Below are 18,724 nucleotides of genomic sequence, written 5' to 3'. Positions count from 1 at the left end.
AGATATCTAGGAATGTATAGACAATGTTATATAACAGTGACTGCCATCAACTCAATGCCTACAATGTTCAAAGCACAGAGCTACTGTATAATCATCACAGTAACTCTACAGGATTGTTACTATTAAGTCTATTCTACAGATAAGAACACTGAGGCTAAGAATGGGAGACAGAGAGGAACATACGTCCCCAGGTACCAGTCTGTAGATGCCCCAGTAAGATGCTGACTTTGGCAAATTCTACCACAGAAGCTGCAGCCTGTAGGGAGAAAGGGCAGAAATGATTATATTGCACTTGGGCTTCATCTGTCCTCATGACATCATGATGATTTAGTCACTTCCTCAAAGTCGTATAGATTTTAATTAAAAGACTGAGATTTAACCTAGATCTATTTGGCTTGAAAGCTCGGATTCAAATTAGATGACCAGTTATTGAGCACATAGGGAGCAGCCATATGATCCAAGTGAAAAGAGCAGCTTACCATAGTTTGGAGAAGAGTGGGTACTCCCACCAGAGAGGACCTAGAGTAGAAGGTAAGAGGTCTGTGTTCAAGTGATGATTCTGACTCTAAGTGTGTAATTAATTGTGAGTGATTTTAAGCTCTTTGAGCCTCCATTTCTTTTTCTAGAAAATGAATATTTTAACTAGATCCTGCATGGGGTGACCTTCAGCCCTAAGTCTATGAAAGAGCCCATGAATTTCTGCCCAAAGAGATGAAAGATTGATGTGAGTAGGAGCACAGTCCATATCTGATGACTTTGCCTCCAGACCTCAGCCCTGAGTCCCCTCATCCCGAATGATGGTCCTATAGCTTTCTTCTTCATGAAAGCAGGTAGGAACTGGCTACCCAAGTTAGCAGTGTTCTTCCTTATGGTTCCAGGGAATTGGCAGTCTCCATACAAACACTAAAAACAATGGCCTGAATTGATTTCTGCTGAAGTCACTCAGAGCAGTCAGTCTTCTCAGAATGACACTAAAAGCTGGCTCAAGTAATCTGTTAATGGCTCCATCTGCTCAACGATGATCTCAGCTAGTAGGGGGAGAAGCCCTCTAGCCTTCCCAGAGAACATTGGCTTCTTCCTCAGAAGACAACTGAGTTGAACTAATTCTATGAGCTTGAAATGTTAACTCAATTGGTGTGTGTGTTCTTCAGCATACCAATAATCCAAGAATCTCAAGAAAAGAGGACAAACCGGGTCATTTAAATAGCATTCCTCTTCAACAATTATTGCAATGGTAGAAATGAGTAATAAATCATCCCAAAGAAATAGAAGATAGGCAGACTCTAATGAAGATTTCCTATAAATCTCATCTAATGCATTCCTCATTCAGACCTGACATATGTCCGTTCTGAATTCCTACTCCTCGTGAACAATGGCTACAACTAATAGCTCTGTAAAGTTCAATGGATTTGCGGTTTAGGAAAGATGGGCAATGGCAGGGGGGTGGGGCAAGAGGAAACAGACTTGCTCTAATGTCAGAAATCTCTAGGGAGAAAATAATAAAGATCTATTTTAAGACCTGGCTATTTTCCTACCAGAATTGTAACATGAATAGGGAAGAAGTCTCAATACTTCATAGTTACAAGCATGTAATGGTAGAAAATCAGAAACCTTGTTCAATGTGGATTCAAAGGAACCACTATTTCAAGAGTCTTGGGTCACTAGTGGAAGTTTGCAGAAATAGAGATATATCCAAGTGTGGCTATTTAATAAATGTGGGACTGAATAAATTAATTATATTTTCTGATCCTCAGTTTTCTTACCTGTGAAAAGTAAAAGTGAATTTGCTCAGTCATGCCCGACTCTTTGCTACCCCATGGATAGTAGCCTGCACCAAGCTCCTCCGTCCATGTGATTTTCAAGGCAAGAGTACTCGAGTGGGTTGCCATTTCCTTCTCCAGGGAATCTTCCCAACCCAGGGATCGAACCCAGGTCTCTAACATTGTAGACAGACGCTTTACCATCTGAGCCACCAGGGAAGTTTCCATACCTGTGAAGTAGGCATCATCCTACTTTGCAGAACTCAACCAAAAAAAAAAAAAAAATTCAGGCAAGATTTAATAAGATTTCCTGTAACTCCCAGCTAACTCATTTCTAATTCACTTTATAAGGGTTCATTCTAAACCCCCACAGTACTTCTGAAAGATGGCAAATATTGAACATTTGATACATGACAATTACTGACAAATCCATATCTCTGTGTGTGTATGTGTGTGTGAGTATGATTCATTTATTTTGGCTTAAATATTAAGTTTAGAACTTCTAGTAGCTAAGTAGAAAAAGCAGACTTCAAAATAGAATTGAATTGAGAGCATAGCAGTAAATGTTCAATAAATATACTTATTTAATAAAGTGAATAAGCAGAAGACATAACTAATGGTCTTGTTTCTATACTTCTGTGGTGCTGGGGAAGAAATCCACACACCTGCTCTCCTTTGATGATGTCTACTGAGCAAATGCAGCCTCTGGAGCTCTCAGAAGACAGACTGGACAAGCTAGACCCTCGCTGCAGCCACTTAGGTAAATGCTACAGTGTGAATGTCACTGGTGAAAGTCAGAAAGGGGGCGTCTCTGCCATTCAGTTTACAAGCAAGTCAGAGGGAGGTTCCCGGAAACCTGATAGTTTGAGATTTCTGTTGACAGCCAACACCAGATGGACAGGCAAATAGCCCATGGGTCTGTGGGGTCTGTCATGTAAATATTAGCTGAAGTACTGGAGAGAAGCTCATTAGAATTTAAAAAAAGAGAGAAGAGGCATTGTCCTCTTTTTTGGGTCTGACAGAGTCCCAGGCAGAGCATTTTTGAGGCCATAAATGGAGAGTGGCAGTCTAGCTTGTTTCCAGTATTTCCTGACACACTTACACCCCATGTGCAGTGCCAATAAAATATTTCAAATATCTCTCTTTGCCTATCAAGACAGAATTTTAAATAGCCTTTTTCTGCTTTATTGTCAATCTGTTTCCTTCCAGAACTGACTTTCTGCATAACCTTTGTAATGAAAATACCAGAAACATTTCTGCCTCTCCCATTTCTAAAAATGAGACACTCAGACTTCTGATGGATGGGCCTTTTGCATATTCATAGCCTTTGTTTATGCCTCGCCTGGTTATGACTCCGTGCCCCCTACCACCTCTCCTTTCTCCCCATTTACTCTCAAGATATGTTGTACTCAGGATTTCTCCAAAAATCAGGGAAATGCATTTGAAGTAAAAGTTAAAATTGAAGAAAATGTCTTGCTCTCTGTACAGTGCCCTGAGTGGCACCTTGGGGTTGAATGGTCACCCATGACTGGTCCATAGCCAGCCTGTACCTCCAGAGACCCCACAGCTGGGCAGTACCAATTCTGAGCCATCTTCATTCATTCAGCAAAGGTCTACAGTATGTATAATGTGGGGGAGATTAATTGTGCTCTGTGGTAATAAAGTTTTGAAATTACATTTTCAGCCAGGCATTGAAATACATAGTCCCTAGAGCCTGGCTTTAACCCTGTTGCCATAACCTACCAAGAGTGGAATCTTTAGCCTTTTAGCTGGCCTTCTAAACCTGTTTCCTCATTACAAATTATGGCTAAAAATACCTTTCCTTGTGGGCATGATATGAGAACTAAGTGAGATAATGTATTCAGAATGGTGAGAGTATTTAACAGCTAGTAAAACACAGGCATTGTCGAATAGGAGAAGGTATTGGTCTATTCCACACATGAAAATGAGGTGAAATCACCAAGTTGATAAGTAGCACTCATAAAGTCCCCCTTTCATCTCCTTTCCTGTGTGCATAGAAACTTAAAATCATACAGGCCAATGCTTTACACACAGTACAATTTAAAAAAGTGTTCATTAAATTGAAATGATTGGATGAAATTATTAAAATCTCCTAGGTAGAAGGAAATATTTATTACTATTGGCTGAAGAATGATGTTTTTCATTTTTGGCTATGTATTATGACCTTTTGATGATGCAGGCATAATGATGTATGGTTACTAAATATGTCTGGTGATACGTTCCTCACACATATTTGGGTATGCTCAGTCACTCCGTTGTGTCCGAGTCTTTGCAATTCTATGGGTGGACTGCAGCCCGCCAGGCTCCTCTGTTCATGGGATTTCCCAGGCAAGAATACTGGAGTGGGTTGCCATTTCCTTCTCCAGGGGATCTTCCCAACCCAGGGATCGAACCCTTGTTGCCTGTGATGTCTGCATTATACATGGATTCTTTACTGCTGAGCCACGTTGGGTTTTCTAAGGCAAAGAATCATCCAGATATAATGTCCAATAGACCATAAGTAACTTGGAAACAAAGTATGTTTTACTTCTAGTTTTAGTCCTAGCTCAATGTCTGGCATATATAGCAGGAGCTTAATCAACATTTGTTGAATAAATAAATGAATGAATGACGCAGGCTATGTCTAGACCCATAAAATGAAAGTGAAAATGTTTGGCACATTTAATCCTCCATGTTTTAAAGAAGCTCACCTGAATGTTTTCATTAAAAAAAGAAAGAAAAAGCAAGAAAGGACAGATAAGAGGAAGGGAGGGAGGGAAGAGGGATTGAAAAGATTCAATTAGTCCCTAAATTTTCCCAACTTCATTCATAATTATAGATCTAGCCAGGCAATATCCAGGTGATAGTGAGTTTCCAGAGAAAACAGATAGTTTCATTGTTCTGCAGCTTCTTAGAATCCTAATAGAAGAGCTCTTTATACAAAATATATTTGAGTTCATTCATTCAAGCATACATTCAACAGATATCTATCCAGTTACTAAGGAGATAAAACACAAGACACCTGTCATCAAAGAGGGCAGAGAAAACATATGCATAAATAATAACTAGATTATCCTTTAAAGGTGTTACATGAATAAAAATGCTGTGGATATTTATAAAATGAGAAAGGACATGCAGGACTAGAATTAGTGAGGTAAGATAAAGATGGGATGGGATAAGAGGGTTGGGCTTTCCTCTGAGCCTTTGGAAAAGTATTGGGGGTTAGCAACGGCCAGAGTGAACATTTTTTAAGTATTTGAAATATATCAAATGTATCAAATGATTTACCATCAGCAACAAATTTAATTATCTCTGTCTTTGTCTCTCTCACACACACACACGCACGCATTGATTTAATATTATCCCCATCTTATAAGTTGAGAGAATATTAAAGTTCCTAAGTATTAAGACTCCCCACCCACAAAAAAAAATAAAGTCTTGCCAAGTTCTCAGAACTAACAAGAAATAGAATCAAAATTTTAACTCATATCAGTCTAACTCCACCTAATCATTGTTTCAACATGCATTGTTTCAACATGCATTCACAACTGAGTGACTTCACTTCCACTTTTCACTTTCATGCATTGGAGAAGGAAATGGCAACCCACTCCAGTGTTCTTGCCTGGAGAATCCCAGGGACGGGGGAGCCTGGTGGGCTGCCGTCTATGGGGTCGCACAGAGTTGGACACGACTGAAGCGACTTAGCAGCAGCAGCAGCAGCAGCAGTTTTCCCTTTTACTGCATATATCCATGCCTGCAAAGTCCTCCATAGAAAAAGGCCACAATCAATAAATGCTTTTCTTTTTCAGACCAAAAGATTCCTCCCTCCCATCAGATTTAACTGTAAACCAACCAGTCTGTGACTGAACCCTTGCTCATGTCATATTCTTCTTTTTTCTTTGTATCTTGTCAAAATCAGATGATCTTTCAGACCAGTTTATTAAGGACTGTGATCTCAAAAAGAAGCCTATAAAGGGGAACAATGTACAAGTCACCCTGAATGTTGAGTCAGATCAGAAAAAACCAAGGAGAAAAGACACACCTGCCCTGCATGTTCCGCCTTTCATACCAGGTAATGGACAATGAGGTCAGTTTGCATGTCTGTAAAAGGGGACTACTGGCTTCTAGATTACATTTTTTTTTCCCTTAAATAGTTTGATATTTTTCAATCATTGGTACAGTCTCTGTATTTGTCTTAGTTACTCTAAGGAGGTCACTATAGCACAGAAATTCTAAAATATGAGTGGATAACACAATACAAGTGTACTTTAATCAATGGAAGCTGGGGGGAGTGGAGAGGCAGGCTTTGCTCCAAACAGTCATTCAGGGACTCAAGACAATGGACACCATCAGCAACTGGCTTCTAAAGTCACCGTAGGCACGGGCATCCAGCAGACCCAGAGCAGACAGAGTGGAGGGTCGGCAGGCACACGCACTTCCTTCAGTCACTTCCTCACCTGACTGCAAGGGAGGCTGAGAAATGCAGCCCAGGTCTGACCCAGGAGCAGAACAAAACCGTCTTAGGAACAGCTAACGTGTCTCTGTAACAACCATGCATGTGACTTGTGACACCCTCTTGTTTCCAAAAGTTTTGTCTTAATTCCTCTACCCCTTCCTTCCTTCCAGGATATTTATTTAATGTCCTCTCTATTCACAGACTACTCTTAGGGAGACAAAAGAAATAGAAATTTTCCTTTCTGGAAAGAAACTTTCCATTTTATAAAACGGAGATAAGAGAAACACAAACAGCTGAAATATGCAGTAAGAGGGAGCATCATAAAGGAGGCCTCAGATAAGGACCCTGGGAGCTCAGTTTGGCCTGTGAACTGTAGACTGGTTTTCTAGAGGAGGCTGTTTTTAGAGAGTTTGTGCATAATGGAGAGAACGTTCATGTGTAGAAGAGGGGAGAGGAGGCAGGTGGTGGAAGCAGAGAACTAGTTAAGCCAGTGAAGAACATAGTAGCACGTAGCTTATGGAACAGCAAATGCCCCATCATTCTAGCAAGGGTAGGCTTCAGCAGCAGACAAAACTCAGCTCAATTCCTCCAGCACATCTTTGCCTCACTTTCCTCAGCAAAGTAACAGTGGTAGTATTAAAAAACCTCACGTTTCTGTGAGGCTAAGATGAAATCAGTCATGTAAAAACCCTTTGTATAAAGCATGTTATCTAGTGTAGCCTCCATAGATATAATTCTTATGATAAAGAACCTGCTTTTATGAAGATATTTGAAAAGTTGATTATTAAGATGATGTTTGCACATCACCAGATGCATGTGCAAATATGGACACACTGTCCTTGTGTTCTGAGACATATGTGTTTGACCCTGTTTCTCCCTCTGTTCTCCTAACTATGCAGACGTCCTTTCAGAACATTTAATCACAAGATACGATGTCCAAGACATACAACCAAAGGGCAAAATGAGTCCAGTTCTTCAAAACACTGACCTGGAACAGAAAAAGCCAAGGAGAAAAGACACACCTGCCCTGCACGTGTCCCCCTTTGCAGCAGGTAAAAGAGCTGGTGCAGGGCATTTGCAAGGGGTGATGGGAACAGGTCAAGAGCCTTACCATCCGGAGTGCCACAGGCTCAGCCTTTGTCCTGGCCCAGCAGTCTGTGTCTTGCAGGAATGTTCACGGGAGGAATATTTACTGCTGCCTCTCAGGTTTGCCTTCCTTGGCAGTTTACCTGGGGCTGGCAGAGCATAACTCATGCTTCAGCAGAACTGATCAGATCCACTGAGTCAATAAAATAGAAATGTCAGTGGGTCCTTGAAAAGAATTTAAATACCCTCCTCCCCAGTCACCCAGGGATCTTGTATCCTATGACTGAGAGTTGGTTCTCTCAAAACACCTGGATATATTGACCAAATCCTCAAAATAAGAGAGAGGGAGGGAGAGAGAGAGAGCTGCAGAAATAATGATAGCTCTTTCTATGTGAGTCAAATCAAACCAAAAAATCTTGCTGAACTATAGGCACAATCCCTCACTATAGGGCAGCCAGTGTGTGAGGTATAGTCTTGTCCCTGAGAATTTTAGGTACAAGTTGGGAAACTGGGGAATGAGACAAGTAAGTCATGGTCAGAGTATAAGATGGGAGTGTGTGTGTTTGTTTTATATAGATAGTCTGGGGTGGGAGAATGGCAGAGGAGAAAATGCACTAAGATTTATTGAAAGCCTACTAAATGTTAGGTACTGGATTTGGTATGTCTCATGGATTTTCAAAAAAATCAACTGAATAACACAATGAAGTAGATATCATCTCACTTTACAGATATAGAGATTGAGAGAGGATTTAAGTAACTTAGCTACTCTAAAATCTTTTGTTGATGAAATTGATGGATGGATAGCTGATTAGTTAATTGATGATGGGATGATTAGAAGGACTGATGAATGGATCAAATTATGCTCATGATCAAACACTGTTATGTGACAGAGCTGGGGCTCCAATCCAGGTCTGTCTCTTCTGTGAGCAGTTTTTCATTGTATCATGCTATGGTTTGGACCTATAGCAATCCAGAAGGGACACTTTTGGGAGACAATGAGATTTAGTCATTATTGTAAGACTGTATTTTCGCATGATTTCATCTAATAACAAAATTGAAAGATAGTTCAGAAGACATCATGAAAAGGCAATCAGGGGAGCAGATGGTTGCTGATTTCTGAGAAAAGCCAGACAAAGAGGCATGAAGCATGAGGAGGCACTTGTCTGGAGAAATGGACTGAGGACCCATTCATAGGCTGTGAATCTGCCTTAGACATGCTTCTCATAGGTTTCATGCATCCCTACCTGCCCCTTGATCCTCAAATCTATCACGTGTTTCCTCCAAGCTCTGCCTTTGTCCACCTTACAGAGAAGGCAATGGCACCCCACTCCAGTACTCTTGCCTGGAAAATCCCATGGACGGAGGAGCCTGGTAGGCTGCAGTCCATGGGGTCGCTGAGGGTCGGACACGACTGAGCGACTTCACTTTCACTTTTCACTTTCATGCATTGGAGAAGGAAATGGCAACCCACTCCAGTGTTCTTGCCTGGAGAATCCCAGGGATGGGGGAGCCTGGTGGGCTGCCATCTATGGGGTCGCACAGAATCGGACACGACTGAAGCGACTTAGCAGTAGCAGCAGTCACTTTTTACAACAGTCAGCTCTAGGTCTCTACCAACAGACACCTCCAAGTCCAGAATGAATCTTTTTAATTCTAAACCTTTTTTTTTCTTAATTCGAGCTGGATGTGCAAATACCAAGACTCTGCCCTCTCTTTTAGTATTGTCCTTATCTTTCATTGCTGTTACTGTAGCTGTTATTTAATTTACTTACATCTAAGACATTTTTGATGAAGTCATTAGAAATGGCCTGGGATTGCCTTGTGTTGCTGGTATTGACCTTAATAACTGGTCCAGTCCCTCCTATGTAGCCCCCACTCCATAAGCATCTGTTGATTTGGTATTCTATTTGGCAATCATGATTCAGTGTTTCACGTTCTCCATTAAGAGACTATTTTCTGATCATTCGTGTATTTACTTTTACTAAAGTCCTTCTAGGGGAAGACTTGGAAGAGGAACAAAACTGTTTATGGGCAGAGAGTTACTTTAGTGTACAGCATTGAACATGGGCTTTGGAGTCAGAAAGCTGTAGGCTTGATCTCTGGTTCTGCCTCATTCTAGCTTAATGACTTTGGGCAACTAACATAAACTAGAAGAGCCTCCTTTATTTTATCCATCTCTCAAAGAAAAACCATAAAACCCATCTTCCCACATTGCTAACAAACTTAAAGTGTATAAAGTACTTAGCACACTTCCTGGCTTATTGAAAGACTTCAGTAAACATTAGTTTGTCTCCATCCTCTTTTCAACATTATATTCTTTGAAATGCTAAATCATTTCTAAAGGTGAGAATTTTTTTAGCCACAGTGTTTTACCTCTCCATGGAAAGCTGCTGATTCAAGGAACTTCCTAAAATGTTGAGCTCTATTTCTCTGGCAATGGAGGCTCCCTATATCCCCAAATCGATTTTCTAAGAGAACAAGATTCCTGCACAAATAAAAAATGTTTATCAAACTGTGCAGAGTACACAAGAGTGTTGGGGGAGGGGTTGCTGTATAGTCACAGACTATACACATTATTGAATTCCTTGAATCAGCAAATCTCTGTCTTGCAAGTATTTGCAATTATCGTGTTCTATGATTCCAGGTTTTATTAGCATATTAGCTGAAGTACTTTATTTTTGAAGAGCCTTTTAGTATCTAAAGATTTGGCAGTAATCGAAATGTTAGTTAAGCTGATAAGGATAGAGCCTTCAGCAGATGTTTAGAGAGACTCACATTGGTTTTAATAAGGATGTTGAGAGGAATTCACAGAAAAATGCTCTCCAGAGACATCGCCTCTCATTAGCCCTTGGCAAGGGAAGGCTGGACAAGGATTCACTCTCTCCTTTAAATTTCCAGCTAACTACCTTCATTCCCCGAGGTTAACAAGCTTTTGTGACAGATTCCAATCACCAGACAACTCCTCTGAGCAGCAAGGAGTCATCTTGGGCTTCCTCTCCAGTTTTGCTCTCAGTGTGATCCGAGGTTGCCAGGGCCAAAGAGCTGCAGGGCAGGGAGCATTGGGTTAGGATTGGTCAGATCTGAGTAGCCAAGATCCGCTTAAGAATCTTTAGTTGAGATCTGTGGCAAAAGAAACCGGAGAAAGTAATGAACAATTTGGCTGAAAGTCTTGAAGAGAAGCCTCCTAGGTAATTGACCCATGAACTGTGAACGCTTGGAGATCAAAGCTCAATATTGTACTTGTAGAAAGGAGACTGACGTTTCCTTTGAAAGTGATGTCTCTTCTGTCCTGCCAAGAAGAGAGCACTCTCTCTGGTGTGGTTGACCAGGAATGGTGGTGTCTTAGGTCTGACTGCCATAGATCCACACACATCTGTGATGCAGGTGACCACCTTTGGATGGTGCTCTGGCTGGGATCATGACTGAAGACAGCTTGCTGCAGAACTAATTGACACTTTAGAGGTCTTGGACTGACAGCTTCAGCCTTAAAAGCACATCAGGTTCTGAGAAGGAGCCAAGTTCCCTAAACTTGCCTACAGAAAGAGTGGAAGGGAAAGAGTCAACATTTTGTAAATCCCTACTATATTCCAAGTCTTATGCTGCTGCTGCTGCTGCTGCTAAGTCACGTCAGTCGTGTCCAGCTCTGTGCGCCCCCATAGATGGCAGCCCACCAGGCTCCCCTGTCCCTGGGATTCTCCAGGCAAGAACACTGGAGTGGGTTGCCAGTTCCTTCTCCAGTGCGTAAAAGTGAAAAGTGAAAGTGAAGTTGTTCAGTCATGTCCCACTCTTCGCGACCCCATGGACTGCAGCCTATCAGGCTCCTCCATCCATGGGATTTTCCAGGCAAGAGTACTGGAGTGGGTTGCCATTTCCTACTCTGGGGGATATTTCCGACCCAGGGAATGAGCCCAGGTTTCCTGCACTGCAGGCAGACTCTGTACCATCTGATTCACCAAGGAAGTCCTCATGTAAGGTGTGGTTGAAGCCAAAAAGAATGTTGGACTAGATCTTTCCTAATGGGATCACCTCCTGTGATGGATACAAAGTATGTTTCCTCCAGTTTTACAGATGAATAAACTGAGAGTCACACAGGTTGAGTGACCTGCTCCAAACTGAATGAATGGCCACTGAAAGCAAAGTTTTCCAGCTCTAAAGCACATTGCTTTGATAACACACCTTTGCTTCTACAGGAAAATGTGAGGATCATGACTGAGTTAAGCCAGTTAAACCAGGCTAGTGTTTATCAAAAGCCATTCATCTTTAAATGACCAAAGGCAATAAAATGAAGAATCAAGAGTAAGAACATAGAGATGACATATAAATGCTACTGATTTAAGCCTCATTCTAAGCGATGAGATCCAAGAAATCAAGAGTGTGACAAGTTACCACACTTTTTTTTCATTATAAGACATTATAAGTGAATGCTTAACTACACTAATATAAATGTTAGTTCACTTTCCATTTGAAACTATCTCCTGTGTCCCTGTGGAAAGCCCAGACTACTTTGGGAAGGGCTGACCTCTTCCCTTCCCTGAAATCTCAGTACTTTTTTCCCCCTGCCCAGATGCTTGTATAACTTGGTGTCAAGGATACTAAAAATAACCAGAAAGTTGAATTTAGAACATGTAGAGGAACCAGAGGTCAAAATGCCAACATCCAGTGGATCATCAAAAAAGTAAGAGAGTTCCAGAAAAACATCTATTTCTGTTTTATTGATTATGCCAAAGCCTTTGACTGTGTGGATCACAATAAACTGTGGAAAATTCTGAAAGAGATGGGAATACCAGACCACCTGACCTGCCTCCTGAGAAATCTATATGCAAGTCAAGAAGCAACAGTTAGAACAGGACATGGAACAACAGACTGGTTCCAAACAGAGAAAGGAGTATGTCAAGGCTTATTCTGTAACCCTGCTTATTTAACTTATATGCAGAGTACATCATGAGAAATGCTGGATTGCATGAAGCACAAGCTGGAATCAAGATTGCTGGGAGAAATATCAATAACTTCAGGTATGCAGATGATACTGCCTTTATGGCAGAAAGCGAAGAAGAACTAAAGAGCCTCTTGATGAAAGTGAAAGAGGAGAGTGAAAAAGTTGGCTTAAAGCTCAACATTCAGAAAACGAAGATCATGGCATCTGGTCCCATCACTTCATGGGAAATAGATGGGCAAACAAAGGAAATAGTGAGAAACTTTTATTTTTGGGGGCTCCAAAATCACTTCAGATGGTGACTGCAGCCATGAAATTAAAAGACTCTTGCTCCTTGGAAGAAAAGCTATGACCAACTTAGATAGCATACTAAAAAGCAGAGACATTACTTTGCCCACAAAGTTCCATCTAGTCAAAGCTATGGTTTTTCTAGTAGTCATGTATGGATGTGAGAGTTGGACCATAAAGAAAGCTGAGCACCAAAGAATTGATGCTTTTGAACTGTGGTGTTGGAGAAGACTCTTGAGGGTCCCTTGGACTGCAAGGAGATCCAACCAGTCCATCCTAAAGGAAATCAGTCCTGGGTGTTCATTGGAAGGACTGATGTTGAAGCTGAAGCTCCAATACTTTGGCCACCTGATGTGAAGAGCTGACTCAGTTGAAAAGTCCCTGATGCTGGGAAAGATTGAAGGCAGGAGGAGAAGGGGATGACAGAGGATGAGATCGTTGGATGGCATCACCAACTCAATGGACATGAGTGTGAGCAGGCTCTGGGAGTTGGTGATGGACAGGGAAGCCTGGTGTGCTACAGTTTATGAGGTCGCAAAGAGTCAGACATGACTGAGTGACTGAACTGACTGTCCACTTTGAATTCACCCAAAATTGAATTAATGTGAAGAAATATCAAGGAAGGAAGGACTGGATACTTGGGAACTCACCATGGCTAACTCTGTGTTCTCTTACCAAGACAGCCTACATTCCAAGTAAAAATTCAAACTTCTGTGTGGCTGGTATATGAGAAAATATCTCCCACAGTGTTTCATAAGTGATTTATGCAAAAGCCTTAGTTTCAACCAGATTCCTGAAATTGTTTTTCTCCTCCAATAAATATCAGCTAATTGGTAAAGAACCCATATGAACAAACTAGAGACTGAATCAAATAAATAGTCATTAAGATCAAAGCATAGTTTTCATTAATTTGCTACTGTTGAATGGAGTTCAGTGTTGTAAAAAGGCCTCTTGTGGTGCACAGCTTTCCTCCCTTAAGTTTCGATCTTTATGAAGTGCTTCATGAACGGAAAGGTCCCTAATTACGGAAAGGGTGGGGGATTATGCAAGGCAGTGGTGGGAAAACAAAGCTGATAGATTGAGTGAGATGATAGAAAGCATGGAGGACTGGCCTTGGATCACAGCTCCCTTTCCTTTTATTAAAATGACCCCATTTCATAACTCACAGGATGAGCAGAACCACCCAGACCTTGAATGGCCTGTTCTGGGTTGACCCATCCAGAAAATGGTGCTCAGGCTTCTGAATTCCACAGATCAGTAAACTTTTAAAGCAAGATATTGTGGAGTCTACAAGGGGGATCACAACTTTGAGCTTTGCGTAGTGAGGCTGCTGACAATACAGCCATCAGATATCCCTAAAATGTCATAAAAGAAAGAATATTTTAATCCCTTAAAGAAGAGAAAGAATTGTTTTAAAATAAGGACAACTTTTTAAACTAGAGCCATAGAGCTGTATGCAAAAATTCACTGCATTTTTCTTATTTTCTCATTTTGCTCTAAACCGCATGAACTTTTTCAGTCTACTAGCACTGGCATTCGGAAATGGCATGCTCAGAGTCTCAGTTCAGTATTTTCCCCAGATGTTAGTAAAATACGTGTGGTTTGACTTCATGAGGTTTACCAGTTCTTTTCGAAGGGAAAATAAACTAGCAAATGGTGCAAGCAAAGGAAACACCAAGTTGCTCACAGGTGTAGCACTGTGCTAAGCATTATTTCATACTTCTTATTTAATTGTCAACATAACCCTTAATATAAGCATTAACGCCTTCATTTTACATACAAGAAAATTTCGATCTGAAAGTGTAATCTGGCCCAGTACAAATTAAGTGAGTGGTAGAATGAGAAATCCAAGGCGGTTAGACCCCCAAATTTGTTCGTTTTCCATCCTAATTGCTGCAAGCAAAATTGCAGAACGTAGAGAAGGGGGTGAAGGTTGCCTGTGGCTCCCAGGCTGAGCATCTCTTCTAATCAGAGCAGTATTCTCATTGAGCCACAGCTCCTCTGGGAAAGCCAAATAAGGCCACTCAGCGCCCTCTCTCTCTCTCTCTCTCTCTCTCTCTCTCTCTCTCTCTCTCTCTCTCTCTCTCTCTCTTTCTCTCTGTTGGCATCTTTAGCAGTTAGTTACTGAAATTTTCGGGGTTGCCATGCTCCTGTGAACTGTCTATGCTATAATGTCATCTAATATTTTAATTAGAGGCACTTAATTGCAAATCTGTACTTTGTTTTTCAGGTGTGACACTGCTCAGGGATGAGAGACCCAAAGTGATCGTGGAAGATGATGAAAAAGATGGTGACAAGATGTCTATTTAAAGACGTTTCCCCTGAGACCACTTGTAAATAGGTTAGATTGGTTCCCTGTGGCAATCTAGCAAAAAATAGACTTGTGTTTGCTCTCATTTTGTCATAGTCCACCTTTAACATCCAGGCACCTTTTCCCCAGGAGGCACACTGTATCAGATCACCAGTCACCTCTTTGTCTCTACTTTCTTAAATCTAGTTTCAATCCCACTGCTTGAATTTTCATTTTTCTGATGAAAAGTGGAAAGAAAGCAGACTGTCTTAGACTTGGTAGATAATAGGGAAAGCTTTAGTGCTCAGCCTTTGCATCAGTTCATGGAGCAAAGAACATGGATAACATGAGAACTCTATAGTTTTTGGTTTGTGCTGCCATGTGGACTTGACTTCACATCATTCAACACCAGTTCAAGTGGGGGTTCCCTCGTGCCAATTAGGGAAGAGAATGTTTGCGTTCTAACCCACTGATTGCTTTGGAGAACATAGTCTTTTATCTCTTTTATCCTCTCTCAAGAGTCCAAGTGTCTGGTTACATACCCAACTAAGAGCCTTGTAACTGATACCCCTTAGGGTGTAAGTAATATGTGAGCTGGGAGAGTCAACCTAGGCAACCATGCCTTGGCTGAAAACACCACACATAGAGAGTGTTCGTCTATCTGGAGAGCTTAGCAATATACTCTAGTTATTTTTTAAAAACTTAACCATGTTGACCTGAAATTTTGTGTGTTGTGTCACAAATGAACCTTTGCTAATGATGGGTAGAATACCAATATTCATGATGAATTTACTTTTTAAAAAGTTAAATAAGATCAATGAGAGGCCATTTCTATACTTCTGGCAGTCTCACTTGTTTAGACCCCAGTAAGCTTTCATGGGTGAGAGGGGAAGGTATGGTCTTGGCTAGTAAGCAGGAGTCTATGCATAACCCTGGTGGCAGCCTGCAGTCTGTGGATGTGGTGGAAAGGCTTTCTGTCCAAGGGCCTCATCCTCTGGGTGATGGACATGGGGAAAGACGAAAGCTATTATGCAAAGGTGTTTGGGTGGATATTCAAAGAAATGCTGGCTGAAAGCAATCATTTGGAAGCTTTGTTTACACTCTGATTCTATCAGTTTGTTAATCCTTTCCATCTTTCTGTCCTTCTCACAAACATGGAAAAGATGCAGGACCCTGCTAGTAATAAAGATGCTTCTGGTAACAGGATGCATCTCTGTGCACATTTCTCCTAAACTATCCTATTTTTTTTCACAGGAAGAAGAGGTTGCAAGAGAGACTTGAGAATTGTCATGTTTGTTTTTAACTCACAGAGATTTTTAAATGTTTCAACCAACCATTAATATTTAATAATCCAATCAGGAGAGTTTACATAAAATCCTAGACTTCCAGATTCTCTTGAAAAAAAACACCTCAAGATCTGGCCACCTGAGCCTGATTTAGAAGCAAAATGACTGTTAGTGGGTACTAAGCACCAGTCCTTTTAGGAGAAAATACATTCTCCAGCTCACCATCTGCCCCACCAGGTGTATTTCTCCCTCTGACTTCACCCTCCAGCCTCCACATTTGAGTCTGGAAGCCCTGGTGGTGATCCATACTTCGTGTCCCTAAGGATCTCTCCCTCTTTGATCCAGTATTCACTCCGCACTCACAGCTTTGGGAGGAGGGGAATAAAACTGTGGCCAGGATGACAGCTGAAGCATAAGTGGTGAAACAAGCCACCATATCTCTCAAAAGCAACATGCAATTACAGGTATTAGATAAACAGGGTTACATCAGCACCAAGGGATTCTTAGAAAGAAAACACAGATGAATATCATCCCATCAGCTTCTCTGTACACGCCTGGCATACCTGAAGCCATGCCCACAGGGTGTGCTCAATAAACTCGCAGGTGCTCAGAAAAGCCCTCCTCCTTTCTGACTTCCTGGAATAGGGTGGAAAGTAGACTGGCAGTTGTAGAGACAAAGGCCTTGAGTTCTTGCCCTGAATGTGCAACATTGAGCAAGACCTTAGAATTCTCTGAGTCTGTTTCTTTATCATGAAAATGAAGGAATAATCCTCACTTTACCCTCAAAGTCTGAGAATTACATAAGGTATTAATAACAACATATGGCAAAGGGTATAGTAAGCTCTATTCATCTGTAACAGGATACTTTTAAGATGTATTCAGAATATGGACTGTGCCTTTTCTATTGCCAAATCCCCATTGCCTGGTTATTAAGTCACTGGACTTAATTGTGAAATTTAATCACAGCCTCTGAAGAAGTACTGCAAGAGGGAATCCTGTCCCCTTAACTGAAAGATTAGTCCTTCTCTTTCCAGGAAGATGGTCTTTGTAATACTCCCAGCCTCAAAGAAGCACTCACAGAAATGGTGAGGGACAATGCTAGTTAGAACATCTCAGCAACCCTGGATGTCACTGGGAAATTTGGATTGAAACCAAGTCTCCCTCACTTCGCTTGATGCATGTGGCCCTTTTCTGAGCAGGTAAATTAGAAGTTTAATGATTACAGTTACATTTGGATTAAAGCAGTTTTCAATACATTTTGAATAACTTCCCTCCAGCTAAATAATTGTCATATTAAGAAAACAGGAGCATTACATGGTAGCCTATTCAGAAAGAAGGCCCAAATTAAAGGCAATCCCAACAGAATTGGTAAATCAGTTGGCCTTTTGTTCACTCTGAAGGCACCTATCCCAAGCCCAGGCTGCCTGGGAGGAGGAGGGACTAGACAGGAAACTCTCAGCTGTCTTTCACAAAACCCACACAGCACTGGTGTCTTCATTTAAATCCAGATCCTCTTTAAAAGCTGCTTTCTGAGTTCACACAGTTCAGTTCAGTCGCTCAGTCATGTCCGACTCTTTGTGACCCCATGGATTGCAGCATGCCAGGCTACCCTGTCCATCACCAACTCCTGAGCTTGCTCTAACTCATGTCTATCGAGTCTGTGATGAGTTCACATAGACGCTTACTCCTTGGAAGAAAAGTTGTGACCAACCTAGATAGTATATTCAAAAGCAGAGACATTACTTTACCGACTAAGGTCCATCTAGTCAACGCTATGGTTTTACCTGTGGTCATGTATGGATGTGAGTGTTGGTCTGTGAAGAGAGCTGAGCACCGAAGAATTGATGCATTTGAACTGTGGTGTTGGAGAAGACTCTTGAGGGTCCCTTGGACTGCAAGGAGATCCAACCAATCCATTCTTAAGGAGATCAACCCTGGGATTTCTTTGGAAGGAATGATGCTAAAGCTGAAGCTCTAGTACTTTGGACACCTCATGCGAAGAGTTGACTCATTGGAAAAGACTCTGATGCTGGGAGAGATTGGGGGCAGGAGGAGAAGGGGATGACCGAGGATGAGATGGCTGGATGGCATCATGGACTCGATGGACGTGAGTCTGAGTGAACCCTGGGAGATGGTAATGGACAGGGAGGCCTGGCGTGCTGCGATTCATGGGGTCACAAAGAGCTGGACAAGACTGAGAGACTGAACTGAATGCTTAATTATCACCTGGAAAGGCAGAGGCAGATGCTGACAAGATGTGGATAGGACCATAAAGGACTCAAGCAGTTTCCTTTTAAACACCCTTAAATGAATTTTCCCTCCCTAGCCTGTGTTGTCCTACTGTTTCCTTAAAACAAGGATAGACTGAGATGGCATGTGGCCATGAGAGGAGGTTGATGGAGCAATTGCTTTCCCTAGCTACAGGATGGAGGTGTAGGCCCTCTGTCATCTAGTGTGAATGAAGCTCCCATGAAACTTGTAGCTTCTAAGTGTGAGTTAGTCAGCAAACTCCCAAAGGCAGTGAATGAATGCACAGGAAACAGATGGACTGAAAATCTCCTCCTCCTGAACACAGGCTTGCCTTTGAATTAGTTTGAAAGTATCACCTCTATAGCAGTTCAGAAC

At 41.6% G+C, this 18,724-nt stretch overlaps 1 protein-coding gene across 2 annotated transcripts; it reads left to right on the top strand.

Annotated features, from left to right (window-relative positions):
- The first annotated feature begins 2,438 nt into the window (after window positions 1-2,438).
- On the top strand, window positions 2,439-14,833 carry PPP1R17 (protein phosphatase 1 regulatory subunit 17). 2 transcript variants are annotated; one of them, XM_069588120.1, is made up of 4 exons: window positions 2,439-2,520; window positions 5,680-5,832; window positions 7,116-7,268; window positions 14,754-14,833. In XM_069588120.1, exons 1-4 carry the CDS (start codon window positions 2,439-2,441, stop codon window positions 14,831-14,833), a joined length of 468 nt encoding a protein of 155 aa, XP_069444221.1. The 2 variants fall into 2 exon arrangements, with proteins under 2 accessions (XP_069444221.1, XP_069444222.1); XM_069588121.1 differs by lacking the exon at window positions 5,680-5,832.
- Window positions 14,834-18,724: the final 3,891 nt, after the last annotated feature.

The sequence above is a fragment of the Ovis canadensis genome, chromosome 4, assembly GCF_042477335.2.
Source record: "Ovis canadensis isolate MfBH-ARS-UI-01 breed Bighorn chromosome 4, ARS-UI_OviCan_v2, whole genome shotgun sequence".
Classification (NCBI taxonomy): Eukaryota; Metazoa; Chordata; class Mammalia; order Artiodactyla; family Bovidae; genus Ovis; species Ovis canadensis.
Note: the sequence above shows the minus strand (reverse complement) of the source record. Positions and strands in the feature narration are given on the sequence as shown.